This window comes from Chiloscyllium plagiosum, chromosome 45 (genome assembly GCF_004010195.1).
Source record: "Chiloscyllium plagiosum isolate BGI_BamShark_2017 chromosome 45, ASM401019v2, whole genome shotgun sequence".
Lineage (NCBI taxonomy): Eukaryota > Metazoa > Chordata > Chondrichthyes > Orectolobiformes > Hemiscylliidae > Chiloscyllium > Chiloscyllium plagiosum.
The window spans coordinates 7,251,358-7,267,902 of record NC_057754.1 but is presented as its reverse complement, the minus strand read 5'-3'; the positions used below and the strand labels follow the sequence as shown (position 1 = coordinate 7,267,902).

General features: G+C 41.0%; 1 protein-coding gene and 1 long non-coding RNA gene across 5 annotated transcripts in view; one reads left to right on the top strand and one right to left on the bottom strand.

Moving 5' to 3' along the window:
- The window catches only part of LOC122543875, a 31,028-nt gene extending 30,358 nt beyond the window's left edge, over positions 1 to 670 (bottom strand). Inside the window, exon 1 of the long non-coding RNA XR_006310170.1 lies at positions 509 to 670. This is a non-coding gene — a long non-coding RNA (uncharacterized LOC122543875). The remainder of the gene's footprint in view (positions 1 to 508) is intronic.
- Positions 1 to 16,545, top strand: part of nxf1b (nuclear RNA export factor 1b) — a 57,903-nt gene that overhangs the window by 21,794 nt on the left and 19,564 nt on the right. For 3 of the 4 annotated variants that reach the window (XM_043682731.1, XM_043682733.1, XM_043682732.1), the window contains exons 5-13: positions 3,916 to 4,020; positions 4,616 to 4,696; positions 5,815 to 5,884; positions 6,752 to 6,840; positions 7,135 to 7,242; positions 8,428 to 8,537; positions 11,762 to 11,798; positions 12,173 to 12,241; positions 13,857 to 13,912. In XM_043682731.1, the coding sequence (XP_043538666.1) occupies positions 3,916 to 4,020; positions 4,616 to 4,696; positions 5,815 to 5,884; positions 6,752 to 6,840; positions 7,135 to 7,242; positions 8,428 to 8,537; positions 11,762 to 11,798; positions 12,173 to 12,241; positions 13,857 to 13,912 (725 nt within the window). Of the gene's footprint in view, positions 1 to 3,915; positions 4,021 to 4,615; positions 4,697 to 5,814; positions 5,885 to 6,751; positions 6,841 to 7,134; positions 7,243 to 8,427; positions 8,538 to 10,049; positions 11,799 to 12,172; positions 12,242 to 13,856; positions 13,913 to 16,545 lie in introns of those variants that run through there. The other variant, XR_006310169.1, reaches the window with a different exon arrangement.

Genomic DNA, 16,545 nt, shown 5'->3' with positions numbered 1-16,545 from the left:
ATCTTGCTCAACTGATACAATTTGCACCTTTCAATGACTTTGTTTTAAAGGTTCTCTTGCTTCTCCCCTCTCTAGCTGTTAGTGTTAGCAACCACTTACTTTAAAATAAAGAATATACTGAAAAAGTTGTTTGTAACTATACATCGTAAATGTAAGACAGAAAATTGCAAAGTATTATTGCATCAAATCTCAGAACAGATTATTGAATCATCGTAGAATCCCTACCATGTGGAAACAGGCCATTTGACCCAACAAGTCCACCCCAACCCTCCGAAGACCCATCTCACGTAGACCCATTTCCCTACCCTATTACTCTAAATTTCCCCTGACTAATGTACCTAATTATCCTTGACTTACACAGTGTGTGCAAAATATAAATGCAAAATAAACAACGCATGAGAGGTCAGAGTGAGACGTCCTTTTACATTAAGTCAATATATAGCTAAAGTGATAACAACCTTGAAGAATTGTACTGTTTACAAAACACCCAAGATAACTCAATACTTACAGTAAAAATGTGATTGTTTTTCTCAGCAAAATGCTGCACATTAAAACAACACAGCTGTTGTCCTCGTCCTTCTGGTAATGCTAGTTCCTCAACAACAAATGTGAAGGAATGCAGCTCCACACATTCAACCAAAGGAGTTTGCCACTTTTTGTTTTGGTGTGTTTGCTGACGCCGGTGACAGTGGTCAACTACGCATGTTTGCTCATTTGAGAAATCTTGCACGCATGGTTCCAAATGCAATATGTTTTTATGTAGGATTTGGAGTTGCTGGTGTTGGACTGGGGTGTACAAAGTTAAAAATTTCACAACGCCAGGTTGTAGTACAACAGGTTTATTTGGAAGCGCTAGTTTTTCTGTAGCATTTACATTTGACGTCATGCACAAAGGCAGTACCTGCTGTGCATGCAGTTTTGAAATGAGGTTCAGTGATGGGAAGAAGGTGTGCATCTCCCCTTTGAGGAGTAAAATTCCTTAACCTTGGGAAGCTAGCCCTGCTGGAGAAAAATCATTCTGCATTGTGTTTGGTGTGGCATTGGTTTACTTAAATCGATTGATCTATGACCCGCAGATTCAGAGCCACATGTTTGTCATTAACAACTTATTGGCAACGTATGTTTTCCAGTTGAAAAGAAAGTTGAAAATTTAAGAGTGGAGTGTTTTTTATATGGATACAAAAGATGAATTCCTATACTGCATTTTATGGTTTTAAATGATTATTTTAATGACGTGTATCATTGTGCTCTTTGTAATCCAGTTCAAATTATGTTGCTACACCATGGTTATAGATAATTTCCTTGGTTTATTGAAGAGTTCTTTGGTTGTGACCATTATTGTTTCTAATACAGCTTGGATGAATTATATTAGAGCTTTTTTTGAGAGCCAATAGCTGAAAAATTGCCTGAATTCTCTATCTGGAGTTAATTTGTTTTGCTGGCTTTACTGATAAAGTTATAACTTTTGAAGAGCTGAAAGATATTCAGAGTTTTGTACATTTTAATGTGATTTCTTAAGATGCACATATTTATCTTCTAAGCAAATTGTGCATTCTCCTAGAGAAGTTTGTCATTTTACAAACTTTTGAATATCATTTGTGGTTCCCAAAAGTTTTCATTTTTGGCCACTTAAGGGAAAAAGTTCTTCAGGCTGCTTCTTATCATTTTTAAAAGAGAAGTGGGCATTACCAGCAAGGCCATTATTTCCCATCTTTAATTACTTGAATGAATGGCTTATTCGGCCATTTTAAGGAGGCAGTTGAAAGTCAGCATGTTGCTATGTGTCTGGAGCCATATGTACATTCATAGACATGACATAGAAAGCCTACAGTGTAGAAGCAGGCCATTTTGCTCATTGAGCCCACACTAACCTTCCGAAGAGTATCCCTAGTCTATCCCTGCATTTCTCATGGCTAATCCATCTAGCCTGCACTTTGCTGGACACTGTGGGCAATTTAGCTTGGCCAACCCACCTAACCTGCACATCTTTGGACTGTGGAAGGAAACCCCACGCAGACACTGGGAGAATATGCAAACTCCACACACTCTCCCAAGGCTGGAATCGAACCTGGGTCCTTGGCGCTGTGAGGCAGCAATGCTAACCACTGAGCCACAATGCTGTCCCACCATGTAGATAGTGCCTGGTAATATATGGCAGGTTTCCTTCCTAAAGGACATTAGTGAGCTAGATGAGTCCTTAAGACAGTTGATAGTTTTATGGTATCATTACAGACACCAGATTTTGAATCTAGTTGTTTTTATTATTAATCACACTTAAATGCCATCAGCTATCATGGTGGGATTGAACCTGTGTACCCAGGCCACTAGCCTGGCTTCTGGATTACTAGTGCAGTGGCCTTATTATTACACCCTATTATGAAATCAGTTGTTCATCCCTCACTTAACACATCTACCAAAGATAGTGTTCCTACCTGTGAGCCAAGAGACCTGGGTTCAAGTCTAACCTACTACAGGAGGTGTATAATAATATCTTGGAACAGGTTGCTCAGAAGTTACCTACCACTAGGACTCTGTATACGAGCTGTCAGTGTAAGACTGTCCTCCTTTTTTAAAAAACTTCCTATTACCGTCTGAACTTTGCACCCCTGCCCCATCCAGATGTAAAGTATGTTCAATTTTGCCAATTCTAGCTGAAAATGGGAAGGGAATGAATGAATTTTTAAACTTAGTCCAGGTAGTTTATCAATAGTCACTTGGAAATCCTGAGTGCTGCTGCCGTCATGACTTTAGTTCTCATGACTGATTTGTTGCCTTGCGTTGAAATCAATTCAAATGGTCACTACCTGTTGTAAAAAATCTATTAATATAGGCAGATTTCATTTTTAAAATTTACTCGCAGGATGTGGATGCTGCTGGCTGGCCAGCATCCATTGCCCATCCCCAGCTGCTCCCTGGAGAAGGTGGTGGTGAGCTGCCCCCTTGAACCGCTGCAACCCATGTGCTTCAGGCAGACACAATGCAGAGGGAATCTGATTGCTTTTTAACATTGGTGATGTCACAGTAAAGGCTGCACTACCAAATGCTCTGTAAAAGAGTTTTAATCTTTATCATCAGCCAGATATTGAGGCAACCAATTAAAATCACTTAAACAATGAGGCAACAGCCAGAGGCAACAACTGAAACCGATTATATCGAGCCAATGCTCACTTTTCAGCGCCAGTCTCATGTCATCATCCAGGCTGAATTTCTCCACATTGCCATACATCAGCATAGCTAACTATGCAAAATGGATATGGAATATTATCTGTGGCTCAGAACAGCAGCAGGGTAGGTATTGGAGTGTCAGGGGATTGATTGGGATGTAACTGAATGAGGTGAGCAGTTTTCTCTTTTGGAGTTGTCGAGTATCTGGTCAGCATTGACATTTAACTTGTCAGTGTCCCCTCCCCACCACCACCACCACCACTGGCAGTCCCACTGCTTGAGGTTTTCACTCAACAACTCCTATAAATGGCCTTGTTTAGGAGAGGCCAGATAGTTATGGAAAATCTTAAGCTACCACTAATTATGCCTTGGTGAGTTATAATGATCTGAGATGCCATTCCTTAAAAGAATTAGGTTATTGGGGTAGGTTGGATTGTGGAATTGGGCTTACTCACAGGTCAGCCGTGATGTTATGAAATGGCTGTGCAGGCTTGAGAAACTGAAGGGTTTATTCCTGCTCCTGTATTGTATTTTTCTATGTCCATAATTTAGAAGTCCATTGAAATAGAAATTTGTGGGGCTGCAGGGAACGAACAGGGGAGTGAGAACAGAAATGGGCCGAATCGCCCCTCTCTTTGTATTTTTCTGACATATCTCACTCAATGACTTTCTGTTCTCTTCTACATTTATGAAAGAGACTTATTTGTACTTGATAATTCGATGACAGTAATGAAATCTATCTTTCCACAGTTTCACTATGATGGCAACAAGGCAGTATTCTATGTTGAAGATTCTACAGCTGCAAATGCTTTAAAGCAGATATCGAGAAGAATTGTTGATAAGGATTTGTACAGGGTATGTGGCTATATAGATATATATCTGACAGTAACGTGTTGTGCCCGTGGTTTAAAAAAAAATTCCTTTTGATGTAACAAAACCAAATTTGCTGTGTTGTTTGTCCTAACCACATCTGGATCCACAGCAGGAGTACCAAGAATTGCCATTGTTTTAAAATTGACCCCTCCAGACATCAGGTCATTCCCCTGGGGTACCAGGTCCAGACAGTTGGGTCTCACTAAGCTGGACCACGGTGGAGGTCAGCCCAACCATGTCCCAGTCCTGTCCTCAAACTGCACAGTGATGTGAAGCAGAAGCTTTTCTGTTTTCCAGCAGAGAATCCAGAAGGGGGCTTCCACGGGTGGATGCTGAGAAAATTTGAGCTGACTGGGGAGTCTAAAATGGCTTCATGATAGGGTGGTGATCATTTAGGGCTGAACTTAAGAAATGTCTGCACTCAAAGGTTTGTGAATCTTTGGAATTCTCTACCCAAGAGGGTTGTGGGCAATGCACTGTTAAGTTTATTTAAGGAGAGGGCGCACAGATCTTTGAGCTTCCCGAGAGTGGCAAAATCCTAAATTTGATTGCAAGCAAGCATTTTGATTTCCTTCAGGTGGCCATCATCATTAGTTCTTCGGTGCCGCCATCTTCCGTTTCAAATGAGCTCAAATCAGAGGAGATTGAACACATAAAGGTAAGGAAAGCTTTCTTGGACTTTGATTTAAAAATACATTTCAGCTGCTGCTGGCCAATGACCAACTAGTTGTTAATAAATCCAAATTTATGAAGAAAAACAGAAGTTTTGCTGAGGAAGTTGCTAGTTTTGTTTTGAGCCTTTATTTTCAATGCACTTAAAAACAGAAGTAAGATGTAATAGACAAGACCAGGAAGAGTTATCTATTATACCAGAAAGCAACACAAGGATTGCAGACAAGGAGCTTGCATTTATACAGCATCTTGCACTCCATCCAATCACTTCATAACTAATGTGCTACTTTTGAGGTGATGCTGTTACAGGCGTTAATGGCAGTTAAGATTTGAGCGTAAACTGCAGTGTCGGATGTTGAGCTGAGAGTCTTTTGTGTCGAAAGGATGATCAAGTTGTATTTGATTGAGGGATGCATGCTAGCATACATCAGGAAAGTGTTCTCATCTTCAAACATTGAGAGGCAATGGTGGGGTGCAGAGTCTATTTCCTGGGGTTGAAATGTCAAATACTAGGTTCAAGGTGAGAAGGGGAAAGTTTAAAGGAGATATGCAAGGCAAGTTTTTTTTAAACAGAGTGTAGTTGATGTCTGGAACTTGCTGTCAACAGGGGAGGTAGAAGCAGATACGGTAACAAAGGTTAAGAGACATTGAGACAGACAGGCAGAGAATAGAGGGATATTGATCATATTCAGACCCATGAGATTAACTTAGAGTGGCATTAAGGTCAGTGCAGACGTGGTGGGCGAAAGTGCCTATTCCTCTGCGAAACTGTTCTGTTCTGTGTTCACTTCTTGTCGTGTCGCAGTGTCAGTTGGTGTCGTTGAGAGGAAAGGTAAGGCCTTGGCTTAGCATCTCATTTAAAGAAAAGTATCTCTAACCATGTCCTATCCCTTGCTACTGTACTAGAGTGACAGTTTAGATTATAGATTCACTCCAACATGATGCAGAAAGAGGCAGGATTAGTGTTGCTTTGGCCAGGAATTGACACCTTTCGAAGAAAACATCTTGCATGACTTTGTAACTTCGGGCTAAGCAACAAGTGGTCAGTTGATCTATCTAAGACTGTTCCTTCATTTCATTGACATATCACCATTTAATTTGCAGCAGTGTATGAGTAAACGTTACGATGGATCACAGCAAGCCCTAGATCTAAACAGCATACGTAGTGACCCAGGTATGAATTTGAGGTTTGTTTGTCATCTGTTAGGTTCCATGTTTTTTATGGCTATGAAGCTGCCTGAGATAGTTAAGAAAAACTTACATGAAAAACATTGCAATCTACCCAGTTTTCTTCCCCTACTTCTTACCTTCTATTCACCCAGTTCTCACATTTTCTGAGTTCTATTGCAGGTGAAACCGGGCACTTGAGAAATAATTTTACTTCTCTCTCTTGCCCCTATCCCCCAAATCGAAACGTGATATTTTGAGTTTTTCAAAAGACCTCAGCTCTGACTCATTTTTTTTATTCATTTGTGGGATGTGGGCATTGCTGGCTGGCAGCATTTATTGCCCGTCCCTTGTTGCCCTTGAATGGAGGTGGCCAGCCAACTCATTTCCAGGTGACCATTTAGTCATTTCAGTATTGCAACGACATCTTGTGTTTTGAATTAACTCAGCCTAATGGGTTTTCTCAAGCTCTGGAAACTCACCTCATGGAGTCCCGGGCTAATTATTTCATGGAAAGGGCTAGTGTTTTTGCAGCAGTATCGGTGGGCTTGGAAGAGATAAGAATGCTTCCATCCAGTTTGCCTGTTTTAGACCCACCCGCCCTTGTATCGAAAGACACCTCACTCGTGAACTGAGGACTGTTCGATGAATTGCTGATGCTGTGGAGATTGAGACCCTTTCACCCAGCACAGACCACGAATTGTGTGGCTGGGTGACACAATGACTAGGTAGTAGAAGCACTTACCGAGGCCCCCCCCCCCCCCACCCCCCACCCCTCCTTAAGCTGGGTGGCAATTTGCATCATTGCGTATAGGCCTTGGATGAATTGTAATAACTGCTTCTGATTCCTAACAATTATTGTTTGGTTGCTCAGATCTCGTCTCTCAGAATATTGAAGTGGTGTTAAACAGAAGGAGTTCCATGAACGCAGTCATCAAAATCATAGAGGAGAACATTCCAGAGGTATGCAGGGTATAAATTGTGGGAGGAGGAACACTTCATTCGTATTTTCTATAACAATGGAAAGGTTGAAGCAGCCAACCTCTGGTGTTTGCAAAATACTGCAGAGGAACTTTCTGTAGCTTTGTGTATACTGTAATGCATAGCTAACTGGGGACTGTAACAATACTGTAGAACTAACAGGCCACTGCTGATTGTTTCATTAAAATGGCTAATTCTGCCCACTAGCCCTCCTATTCAGAATTCTGCCCTTGTCTGTTTGACAATTGTAAGCTGTGACTCCTCTTGTTTTTACAGTTACTCTCGCTCAACCTGGGCAATAACAGGCTCTACCGACTGGATGACCTGGCAGACCTGATCACCAAAGCGCCCAGTTTGAAAATTTTAAACCTTTCCAGAAACGAGGTGAGTATCTGTTTGCACCAATGGCCAGAAGCTTAGTTGTTATTGTTATATGAACTGTGATCGAAATATATCACCCCATTCTACCTCCAAACCACCACCACTACTCTGCCGAGGGCTGTTTTTGAGATTTCTCAAAGAATTCTTTTGTATTCCCATTAATTCCTTCATCAGATGAGATGCAGTCACATAGTAACAATGCTTTCTGTACTTGCATTGACGTATTGGGTTATTTGGACTTGCAGAGAAGCAGAGTTAGAGGAATTCATCAATATTCTCAATTACCAACCTTCCCTGGTAGTTTTTAAAGTTCACTGGTTTTGACTGTTGCTTTTTATTAGGAACAATAAAAATTCTAAATAATGGAGGATCACTTTGTCAATGTCATCTTCGTACATCATCACTATATTCCTTAATGTTTTTAGTCTCCAGAAACCTATTGATTTCTGTCTTAAACCTGCTTAATGATTAGCTTCCATAGCCCTCTGATAGAGAATTTCAAAGAATCACCGATTTCTTTTCAAAAATGTTCTTTCTTTTCAATTATAAATGGCCTGCCCCTTTATCATGAAATGATGTCCTCTCGATTCACCAGCCAGGGGAAAGATCCTTTATATATTTAACCTGTCAAGCCCTGTAAGGATTTTATAAGTTTCAGTGGAGTCACTTTTTTAAAATCCCAGAGAATAGAGATCCACTTTCCTTGATCTCTCCTCAAAGCAATCCTGCCATCTGAGGGCTTAATCTCTGCTGCAGTGACTCTGGGGCAAATAAATTTTAACTTTTATCAACTTTGGGTTCTTGAGAGACTAATAGAAAAAGACACTAGAAGATTTTTTCAAAATGTACTTCTGTAAGAGATGGATGCACGCACTATTACTCCTGGATACAGCTGTGCAATTTTACGGAGCATCTACGAGAAAATTAATTGATGTAACTCATGAGTGCCTGTATCACTTTGTATTATGGAAAATGAAGGTCGCATACTTCAAGAAAGGACTTTTGGCCGCGATGCACTCATTTTGTAAAATAGTTTACTTATTCTTGGAAAATGATCTCAAGTTGAAATTTCTGGTTCATAGGTAGCACAGGCATTTTGAGTGAGGTTGCAAAGGCAAGGTTTTATTTTCATATCAGTGAAATCATTGTGGTCACCTTAAGGAACATGCAACTTAAATCTCTGTTCAGCTCAAATCCGAAAGAGATCTGGACAAAATAAAAGGCTTCAAGCTGGAAGAGCTGTGGTTGGATGGGAACCCTCTGTGTGACAGCTTCCGGGATCAGGCTACATATGTCAGGTCAGTGGAAGGACCCCTTGCTGTGGTTTTGTACCAGGGAGCCCCTCAAATGACAGACAATATAATTTTCTTAAACTTACTTCTATTTAAAAATATTCTAATTTTCTCATTAATTTCTTTGAATATCAGTAATATTGGGAGATAACAAAATTATTTTTTGCATAACCATTAATATAGATGTGGTGTTGATATTTCATGTATAAATATATGCTCTAAGTGAGTATCTTTCCCCATAGGCAAGCTGTTAATAACCTATTCTGTTTGTAATAGCTTTACCAAAACCCTGTAGACCCAACTCTTGTTGTGAAAGACCATGGATTCATTTCTAATCAGTCTCCTTTAGGGTCTCAGAATGTGAGGGCCGTAGTCCAAAGACCACCTAGTTGTATAGTTTTTCCTGTTCAAATTTGCAACAGGTAAATTTGTGCTTTTTATGCTGTGGTTAGAGGTTGTGAAGTGCTAGATGCCTCAAGACTCAAGAAACTATTGTTTACCCAAAAGATTCCCAGCCAGCATCTTGTATTCCTAAAAAGCTTTGATTGATCTCAAAAGCCACTGATCACAGTAATAAGCCAGTTGCTCTTTACCCGATGAAGTTTGAATTGCAAACCTACAGTAGCAGTTTGCTTGGCATCAAATTTTGAAGAAACAAAAGAAAATCTGAACCACTGCCTGTGTCCGTCCTTATGTCTGCGAAGTGGATGTGGATTTTTGTTGGTCAGTGAAGAAGACTGGTTAGCCAGTGACGGGTAAGATTCCTCGAGCGAGGAACAACCTAAGACAGGCACAGTCGTGCATTGGCCTTCAAAGTAGTGGCCTGTGGTCATGTGGCTTTGGCAGATCCCTGGCTTTTGCATCTGTATTGGGAATCTAGCTGAGTTTCTGGCTGGCAAAGCAGCTTGATGGAAGGAAAATCGTGCACCCAATACATTGTATTCACTGTATTTTTGACAAAGGAAAATGCCAATTTTGTGGGCATGTTGAAATATCTTTCAGAACCGATTTAACAACAAACCTTTGGGAAGGAAGGAAAGCTCATTGAATCCTATCACAAAAGACTTGACAAGACATCAGTAGTTTAAAAATTATTTTAAGATGTCATGATATAATACGACCAATTTTAATGAGTGGTTGTATAATTAGGTGTTCTTTGGACAACAGCCCTTCAGTCTACTCTCATCCTAACTCATCCACTGTGTTTTCCCCTAGTTCTCTTCCCTTGCCTTTGTTATCATTCTCTGTTTCACTGGCTTTTGCCTCGTTTTGTTACTCTTGAGATCTACTTATGAGACCTTTCTTGTAGGTTTTTTAAAAAAAAATCTAGATTTGCCAACCAATTGTTAATTTTTGTTTGTTCCCTCCGGATGTCCGGTAATAATTTGGGTGGAGTTGATAGCTAGCACCTCTGTGATATCACACTGGTTTAATCCTTCTCCCCACCCAATTCCAACTAACCAGAGTGTTGGTATTCTTTTCCCAACATTGATCCTGTTAAATGTCGCCTCTGCGCAGGTGAGTGATAGCTTGGTAAGTAAACGGAAACTGAATATGCGGGAGAATGAAGGCACTGTTGCTTTTAGTTGACCTTCTAAGGCTTTTTAAGAGTAAACACCCATGCATCCCAGATTTAGCTTTGCTGTTATTCACGTGAGCTGATGACTCCCAAGATAGTTTGTGTCCTCGTTTCGTAAATGAATGAATTCCAGTCTCTCAGTATTCAGTGTGGCTGCTGGAATGTGGTGTGGACTAGCGCCAAGTTGCTGTAAATTCCACATTATTAAAATTGTTTGGGCAGTTTAGTTATTCCAGGCACTTGCTTTAAAAAGAAATGAGTCTGCTGCACCCATATCCAGAAGCAGATGAAAATGAAATGAGATTCTTTAGTAACAGACAATGTGGTGCAGCGATATGAAAGCTAACTTCACTTTACACTGAAACTTTGTGTGAGTGCCTGTCTAGAGACCCTTTCTCGTCCTGCTTCCAGAAGTAATTTACCTCAACAATTGCTGTAAGTTTGGCCGCATTTAGCTTTTGTAAGTGTTTTTAATGTTGCTAAATAGGACTAACAAAAAGCTTGCTGCTCCAGTAGACTTAATTGTTGACCTAAAACCAATTAATGCTTGATTTTTCCAGCATTTCAAAACATTCTGATCTTTTAGATGCATTTATGGCAATTACTAGACATAATTATGACCGATGTCCAGACGCAAAGCAGCAGAATCACTTCCAATAACACATCCTAGACCGTGCCATCTCCTACAAAACATGGAACCTGAATCACCCCTACATGCACTCTGCCACTGTGAAGGTGAAAGTGAGGACTGCCGATGCTGGAGATCAGAGCTGAAAATGTGTTGCTGGAAAAGCGCAGCAGGTCAGGCAGCATCCAAGGAGCAGGAGAATCGACGTTTCGGGCATGAGCCCTTCTTCAGGAATGCTTTTCCAGCAACACATTTTCAGCACTGTGAAGATGAACCAAGTTTCTGTTAGGCTACAAATGCAAGTATGCATTATCCCACGCCAGCTTTATATTCTCAAGGGAATTATGCAGTTTCACAAACTGTTGTGGCAAACAGTGATTCCAGAGCAGCACTTAAAAGGCCATCACTGGTCTGTTGCTACTGAGTAGTGAGTGCATTGCAGATGTGAGAGAGTAATCCTATTGAGTTGTTTATGGGGCCTGCTGCTGACTGACCGTGTTCCATTCAAACATTTGGCAGCTATTGATAAGAGTGTTCCACTTGTGCAATGCCAGGCCAGGACAAAAGGTGTGGAATGTGGGTTAAAGTTCTCATCACAAACCAGCATGACCTTTATTTCAACTGAAACGCCAGCTTCCTGAAAAATCGATTCTAAAGGCAGCACTATTCAAAATGTTAAATGTTATCCTTTTGGTTCTATTTCATTTTACTTCCAAAAATTTCGCACTCTCCCCCATTTTTATCAAAATAGATCCTACCTCTTTTTGAGGCTCCTTTCCTGGTGAGGGACTGTTTAGAAAATGTCCTTGTGGCTGGGAAAGGAACTTCTCTGGACTTCAGCGTCCAGATTTAACATTGATTAGATTAGCGAAGATTCGAGAATCAGGTTGGTTTTGTTTTAGTCCGTCTCGTGGGGGTGGCGGGAAGGCAAATGTGGGGCCACTTTCTTCATCTGTGGAAGTTTTCTCATGTTTTTCCCTTTTCATTTGTTTCACCTCTCTCCCTCTTTGCAATGTTTGACAGTGCTGTCAGGGAAAAATTTCCAAAGTTACTCAGACTGGTAAGTACATCACTCACTGGTTTCTCGAAATTAATACGGTGTTTGTAGTATCCCTGAGAGCTGGGTGCGGTAATTGAATTGAAATAAAGATACTGGTGGGATGGGGGTGGGCGTGGGGTGCAATTGTGAAACAGGTCTTTTTGAATTTACTGTAATGTGATTATTTATATTTCCCACTTGTCTTCATTGATTTAATTTAGAACTATTGGATTGTAATTCACCTTTCAATGCAAGATTGGCAGGATCACAGACTTCATAGAACTGGTTTTACAAAGCCAATATCAAAGCCTTTTGTTTAATTTTGGGTGGGTTGGCAATGGAAAGGACTGAATTATACTGCGATCTCCTGATGCTCAGTGGTTTTCTACCTATAGGACGGTCATGAACTCCCACCTCCCATTTCCTTTGACGTTGAGACTCCAACTACGCTTCCTTCGTGCAAGGTATGGTAGGAATAGACTGCTTTGATAGAAGTGGATATCTTGTACTGAAAATGACCTTGTTGTGGAAGATCTGGTGGATGCAGGTTGAGACAGTGAGACTGTCAATGACACAGCACCTCTGGGTAGATTGCAGATTTGATCAAGTGCACAAAGGCCAAAAGGTAATGCTGAGTCGATTTCATGACCCAGTTGGGGTATGGTGTTAGATTCTACAATCTAGGAGCAACACAAGGGCTTTGGATAGAGTACTTCACAGACTCTATAGTATTTTGCCTGAAATGAAGCAATGACAAATTTGAGCATCAAGCAAGACTTGAGCATTGGGATCATAATGCATACAGATCACATGGTGAGGTGGCAGGAATGTTACAGGGCAGACAGGAGTCAGTTGCTGCAAGTACCAGAGAAGCCATCTATCATATATTGGTTGCAGTATCAAAGGGAGCCATTTGGCCTGTCATGTTCATGCAAGCTCTCTGCAAGAACACTTTGACTAACTCTAACTGAGATCGCCAGCACACTTTCAGACAGTGCATTCAAATCCTAACCACTCTCAACATTTAAAATGTCTTTTTTTACACATGTTGCAGTTACTTCTTTTGCTAGTCAGTTAAAGTCTGTTCCTGACTTCTCTGCCAATGGGTACATTTTCTGTCCATTTCCTTTGTTTAAACCCCTTTCAATTTATCAAAGCTCCATCCTCCTCAACCTCTCACGCTCACCAGTCTATCTGTGAAACAGAAATTCCTTATCCTTGGAACTAATTTGGCAGATCTATTCTGTATCTTTATGAAAGCCTTAACATCCTTCCCGAAAGTGTGATCTTGAGAAAGCGCTTTCTTTTTGTTATTCGGTCTTGGATGTGAGTGACTCTGGCAAAGCCAGTTTTTTTTTTGTTGTTGTCTATTGCCTCTTCCCCTCGGGCAGTTAGTGGTCAGAGCTCTATGTCTCAGGGGCTTTGCAAACTGTTTCAAAGGGCACTTGAGAGTAAACCACATGGATGTGGGTTTGGAGTCACATGCAGGCCAGACTGAGTAAGGGCAATAGGTTTCCTGTTCTGAAGAACTTTGAACTGGATGCTATTTTGAGACAATGCAGTGGTCCCCTGATCACTTTTCATGAGCTGAGCGTTTTATTTCAGTTTAAATTAATTGAATTTAAAACCCTTCAGCTAGCCTAGTGGAATTTGAATTTGTTGCGACTGAGTATGAGACCAGACCAAACAAAATCAGGCACACTCCTCCACACTGTGAGCTAGTGTTTCAATTTGAATTTATCGTAACTCCTTTGCCTTTGTAGCTACGCATAACCTCAGTTTAAACCCAGAATCTTGTATGCAGTATTACTCACTACCTTAATATTTAAGTCTATCCTGTTGTTCTGGCATTCAACTGATGGAGCGCTGTACTGTCAGGCGTCCTGGATTGGATGTGATGTTAACCTAAACACCACCTCCTTATTGAGATCTTAAAGGCACTATGTAAGAAGTTGAAGATATGCTGTGTTCAAAGTTCTTTTGAGCAAGTTTGTCAGGTATGCAAGAATCACGGTGATTATTAGCGCTAGGTAAAGTGTGGATATAGTGTTTAATGCGCTATTTGTTTTCTTTTAACAGGCTAGTTACTTTGGTACAGATGAAATCAAAGTGCTCGTATCACGATTCATACAGCAGTAAGTACCTGTGCAATCAGATGTGTGTCAATCTTTATACATAAAGAAAAAGGAACTTTTTAAAAACAGATTTTTTTGTTGTCAGATACATATATAATTCTGTCCTTTCGACCAATTCCAGGCCATCCTTTGCTTTAAAACAGTGAATCTCAGATTTGAACTGGATGCAATAGTCCATTAAAAGTTGTGTCATCCGCTTGTCTATTCATTGTAACCCAGCACATTCTTCTATTCCCAACTTGTTCTTGGAGCCAATTTCACCAAAAGCAAGGGAAAATTGTTTTTTTTTAAAAGAAAAAAGCTAGAAATCTGAAATTAAAAACAACAAAGGTTAACCTGCTGTGCCTGTATTTTGTCATTCCATGATCGTTTGTTCTGTCTTCTGTTTGTCCACCTGACTGTGGTGTGATATCTATTTATATGTGTCCATTAGATTTCATTCTCCTGATGTTCTCTGGGTGTTGCTGAGCCAGCGTGGCTTATGCTTGGAGGTTTTCCTCTTTCAGCTAAGGTTTTTGAGCCAAACGTCTGGTCACCTTGTGCTTCAGTAACTTCCAGTGATGATTTGTAATGTGACACCACCAAAGTGTGTTGACAGTATTTTGCCTAGTTGCTGTTAGCTTCCACTGCCATAACAGTGTCAGGCCTTGCCCTATTTCTGTACTTATACTGCTAAAGGAGCTCATCTGTGCCTTAGTTGTCTATAGACTTGACAATTCCAACTTTCCCTTGACCTCTGCCCTCTAGGCTGCAGGACTTGAGCTTGTCCCAGGCTACAACCTTTCCCTCCAAGTCCTTTTCACCCATCAGGCCTACAGTCGTCATGACTACATTGACTCCCAGTTTGACCACGCCTGGATTTTAAAGTATGCACCCTAATTCTCAAATCTCTCCATGGCCTTTCCCCTTTGCATTATCTCTAAAAGTTCCTCCAAGCTCTCTGAGCTCTCGGTTCTGTCAACAGTTGTAACTCTGACTTTGGCAGCCATGCCTTTGCTGTGAGCTTTTGAAACGTCAGCCTGAAACCTCTCTATCTCTATCACTTCTGACTCTGTACATTTGCAACCTCCTCCCAAAGCTGTCCTTAAAACCTGTTTCTGGCCAAACTTGTGGTGGCCTGTCCTTTTATCTCTTTATGGGGCGTAGTGTCAGATCATGTTTCACAATATGCCTATCAAGAGACAATTACGCAACACTTCAGTGTTAAAGGAGCTGTTAACTTCTAAGTCATGACTGAAGCTAAAGGAATAGCACCCTTGTTTCTTTTAAACAGGAAAAGACCGGGTAGATAATAAACCACTTCCACTGTTGGGGGATTCCAGAACTAGGGGCATACTCTGAGAATTGGGGCCAGACCACTGAGGAGAGATGTTAGGAAATACTTGTCCACAGAAAGAGTGGTAGATGTTTGGCACTCTTCCACAAACAGCAGTGAAGGAAAGATCAGTTGTTAATTTTAAATCTGACACAGCTATAGGAAGGATGTGGAAGCTTTGGAATAGTTCAGAGGAGATTTACTAGAATGTTGGTATGAAGGGATGATCTTATGAGGAAAGGCTGAGGGACTTGGGGTTTTCATTAGAGAGAAGGAGGTTGAGAGGTGACTTAATTGAGACATATAATCAAAGGGTTACATAGGGTGGACAGTGAGAGCCTTTTTCCTCTGGTGATGCCTAGCACGAGGGGACATAGCTATAGATTGAGGGGTGGTAGATATAGAACAGATGTCAGAGGCAGTTTCTTCACTCAGAGTAGTGGGGTGTGGGACACACTGCCTGCCAACTTTAAGGGCATTTAAGTGGTAATTGGATAAAGATATGGCTGAAAATGGAATAATGTAGGCTAGATAGGCTTCAATTTGGTTTCACAGACTGGTGCAACATCAAGGGTCAAAGGGCCTATACAGCGCTGTAATGTTCTATGTTCTAGCTGCATTTTTGTAAAGTTAAGGTCATAAGGGATATGGGCCAAAGATCGTATCTGGAGTTGGGCTAGAGATCATCAGTGATCTCATCGAATGGTTGAACGGGCTTGAAGGGCTGAATGGCCTCCTGCTCCCCTTAAAGGAAAACAGAAGGCAACACGTGCATGCTGAGTAGAGCAGTTAAAAATAGTTTGCAGTCTGGAGAATTACTGAGCAACAAAACAAAGGTCTGAACTCTGTCTAGTCTCTTCTGTGTTTGAAGTCTTTCAGGTGGTCTGTCTCCCTTTGTGGAAAATAAATAAAATATAAGAAAGGGATCAAAGTCCCAGAAGAAGAAATGTTTTTCATAAAATGATTTATGGATTCATGTATCTTTAGAGTTGATATATCAGGTTAAATAGAGTCATAGAGACGTACAGCACAGAGACCGTCCAACTCGTCCATGCCGACCAGATATCCCAATCTAATCTAGTCCCATTTGCCAACAATTGGCTCATATCCCCCTAAACCCTTCCTATCCATGTACCCATCCAGATGCCTTTTAAATGTTGCAATTGTACCAGCCTCCGCCACTTCCTCTGGCAGCTCATTCCATACACGTACCACCCTCTACATGAAAATATTGCCCCTTAGGTCCCTTCTATATCTTTCCCCTCTCACCCTAAACCTATGCTCTCTAGTTCTGGACTCCCCAACCCCAGGGAAAAGA